This window comes from Merops nubicus, unplaced genomic scaffold (assembly GCF_000691845.1).
Source record: "Merops nubicus isolate BGI_N331 unplaced genomic scaffold, ASM69184v1 scaffold42764, whole genome shotgun sequence".
Taxonomy (NCBI): Eukaryota; Metazoa; Chordata; class Aves; order Coraciiformes; family Meropidae; genus Merops; species Merops nubicus.
In genome coordinates, this window is record NW_008603012.1 from 2332 (window position 1) to 5046 (window position 2715).

The 2715-nt window shown below is 60.0% G+C and overlaps 1 protein-coding gene across 1 annotated transcript in view; it reads right to left on the bottom strand.

Moving 5' to 3' along the window:
* NFKB2 (nuclear factor of kappa light polypeptide gene enhancer in B-cells 2 (p49/p100)) overlaps positions 1-2652 on the bottom strand; it is a gene marked incomplete at its 3' end in the record, with an annotated part of 4833 nt that extends 2181 nt beyond the window's left edge. The window contains exons 1-8 of the mRNA XM_008938530.1: positions 2569-2652; positions 2061-2101; positions 1870-1968; positions 1496-1647; positions 781-887; positions 475-633; positions 264-368; positions 55-140 (exon numbers count right to left, since the gene is read on the bottom strand). Coding sequence (XP_008936778.1) covers positions 55-140; positions 264-368; positions 475-633; positions 781-887; positions 1496-1647; positions 1870-1968; positions 2061-2101; positions 2569-2602 — 783 coding nt within the window. The remainder of the gene's footprint in view (positions 1-54; positions 141-263; positions 369-474; positions 634-780; positions 888-1495; positions 1648-1869; positions 1969-2060; positions 2102-2568) is intronic.
* Positions 2653-2715: the final 63 nt, after the last annotated feature.

A 2715-nucleotide genomic window follows, 5' to 3' on the forward strand; every position in this document is an offset into this window, starting at 1 on the left:
CCTGCACCCTTCCTGCCTTAGGGCATGGTAGGACATCCCCTCTCTCCTCCATACCTGCTTGTGTACGTCAGTGGGGGAGAAGTCCCCAAAGGCCTGCCAGCCGTTCTCATCATCCTCATAGAAACGCACCTCGATGTCATCTGGGGAGAGAAGGGGCGCTGGCACCACCTGTATCTCCATGCCTGCCGGGGCTGCCCAGGGCCCTCAAATCTTTCCTGCTGCAGCCCCTTCCAAAGGTTTCAGCTGGAAGGAACAGCTTTTACCTTTCTGAACTTTATCACACAGCAAGTAGACCTCATCCCCTCCCCGCACAGAGCCTGCCGTCTTATCCATCCGTGAGATCTTCAGGTTGGAAGCTCCTGGGGACTCTGCAGAGCAAGAGGAGGCACTGGGAGCCGCTGTGGCAGACAGACCCTCCTTCACCCCCTTACCCCGTCCCACCTCATCCCCTCCCCGACCTGGCCCCACACTCACTGCTGTCATGGATGGGGTCTGAGATCACAGGTTGGAGGGCCAGCGTGAAGTTCCCACTGCTGTCACGGAGGTAGGCGGTGAAGCGCAACCGCACGATGCTGAGGTCCATCACCTTCTTCAGCTCCTTTGCCTCTAGCTCAATCTCACGCAGCTCTGCTTCTGTCAGGGCAGGGGGAGACACCATCAGGCTAGGCGAAGGGATGGGGGTCCAAGTCCCCCTGCCAGCTCCCCCTTGCCCTGAGCCCCATGGTAACCCCAGTCCCCTAGCCGTCACCCTGGGGTGCTGAGTCTACAGGCTGCCCTCACCTGTCAGCAGATGGCTTCTGGTGCGCATCTTCTGCTGCTTCAGCTTTTCCTTCATGATCTCCATCATATTCTTCTTGGTGACATGGAGCACACCCAGGTTGCTGAACCTGGAGGAGAAGTGAGATCCCACAGGGATCTGGGAGCGCCAGGGCTGGAAGCAGCCTGCCTTGGGGGCACATGGGCTCCCATGACCGGGAAGGAGCTGAGCAAAGCACAGAGCAGTGCTGCTAAGGCAGCAGGGGGTCAACATGTGCGGGACATGAAAGAAGCAACCACAGAGGAAAGGAAAGGAGCCCAGACTAGAGGTGGCTGGGAAACTCCAGGCTCCCACAGGTGACAGGTCCAAAAGGGAGACCAGGAAGGCTGGAAGCAAACAGGACCAGGCTGAGCCAGCAGCTAGGGCTAGATTCATAAGAACAACTGCAGCAGTTCCCAAATAGCCTGGTGACTCGGGCTGGCTACAGAAGTCACCTGCACAGCTGGGGAGCTGCAACCCTGAGGACAGATGCCCAAAGCAAGGTGCATGTGGCAGAACCAAAGCTCCTCAGGGGACAGAGGTATACCAATGACCTTGTCTAAACCAAATCCTGGCCCCATTCAGCAAACCCAGCTCCTGGATGCACTAATGCCCCCTCTCACCAGTCTGTAAGCTGCAGCCATCCCCACACCCACCCCTCGGAAGCAGGAGGCCACCCCAGGTCTCCCTCATACATACTGAGCCGTCATGTCCTTGGGTCCCACGATTGCAATGCAGTTTCCAGCCTCGTTGCACTGCTTGCCCACGAGGCTGTGGGCATGCACGCGGGGAGGGTCGCTGTGCGTCACCAGGTCCACCTCGATCCGGGCCATCCCTGTGTAGTTGCAGATCTGCAGGAGAAAGGAGATGGGAGTCAGGGACAACACCCGGGAGCACGCAGGACTCTGCACAAACTCCTGCGGTCAGTCCCCATGGCCACCCCCCCTCCTGCCACAGTCCTTCTGTCCCTCCAGCGCCAAGAGACGCACCAAGCCAATACACATTCCCTGTCCTTCCTCCAAGGCGCCCTCCCTGTGCCCGTGTCCACCAGCCCTCCCCAGGACAGAGCTCACCTTGACGGTGGGGTACGTCTTGCGCCCCTTCTCGCTGGATGCTCCGGGCAGCCCCCCGTGCGAAGGGCCCTCGCAGCCATACCGAAACCGGAACCCCCGCTGCAGAGGCAAAGAGGAGGTCAGCCAAACCTGATGCCACCAGAGCAGGGGGGGGACAGCTACACCCGCCCTTACCTAAGTGACATCCTTACCTGCTTTGGCTGCTCAATGATGACAAGGTAGGGACCTTCCACTGGAGGACAGAGAGGAGAGGCACCGGTGAGAAACACGGGATAGCCAAAGTGCATGCTCCCAGTAAGGATGGCAGAGGTATGGCGATGGTGCTGAAGGCAAGGTGACCCCAGCCCGTCCCATGTGAGGCCTCAGGGCCCCCAGCCCTTGTGCTGTCAGAACCCAGCTGGGAGCAGCAGTCACAGCAGCAGGGAGAAGAGGGAAGGGCTAGAGGATGCTCTGGCTCCCAGAGAAGGGGGAGCCCCTGGGGATCTGTCATCTCAAGTCTCTGGTAGACTGAGCAGCGGGGCCACACAAAACAGTCCTTGTCCCAGTGACACGGGGCAGGGATTCCCAGCCAGCCCACAGTGGGGCCAGTGGGGACACAGCCCGCAGTGCTGATGGAAACTACGAGGTGTGAGTCAGCTTGCTGGGAAACCCCGCTGCAGCTGGGGACCCCCGGGAGGGTACAGCCAGAGGGGCCCTTACCCGTCTCCATCAGGGGCTCCTTCTGTTCCACCATGTGGGAGCCGAAACTGAAGTCATCATAGTCAATCCCATCCAGGCACTGGGTGATGGGAGGGAAGATGAATGCGATGAGCGTGTCGAGGCTGGAATCCCAAGCTGCCCGGTGGG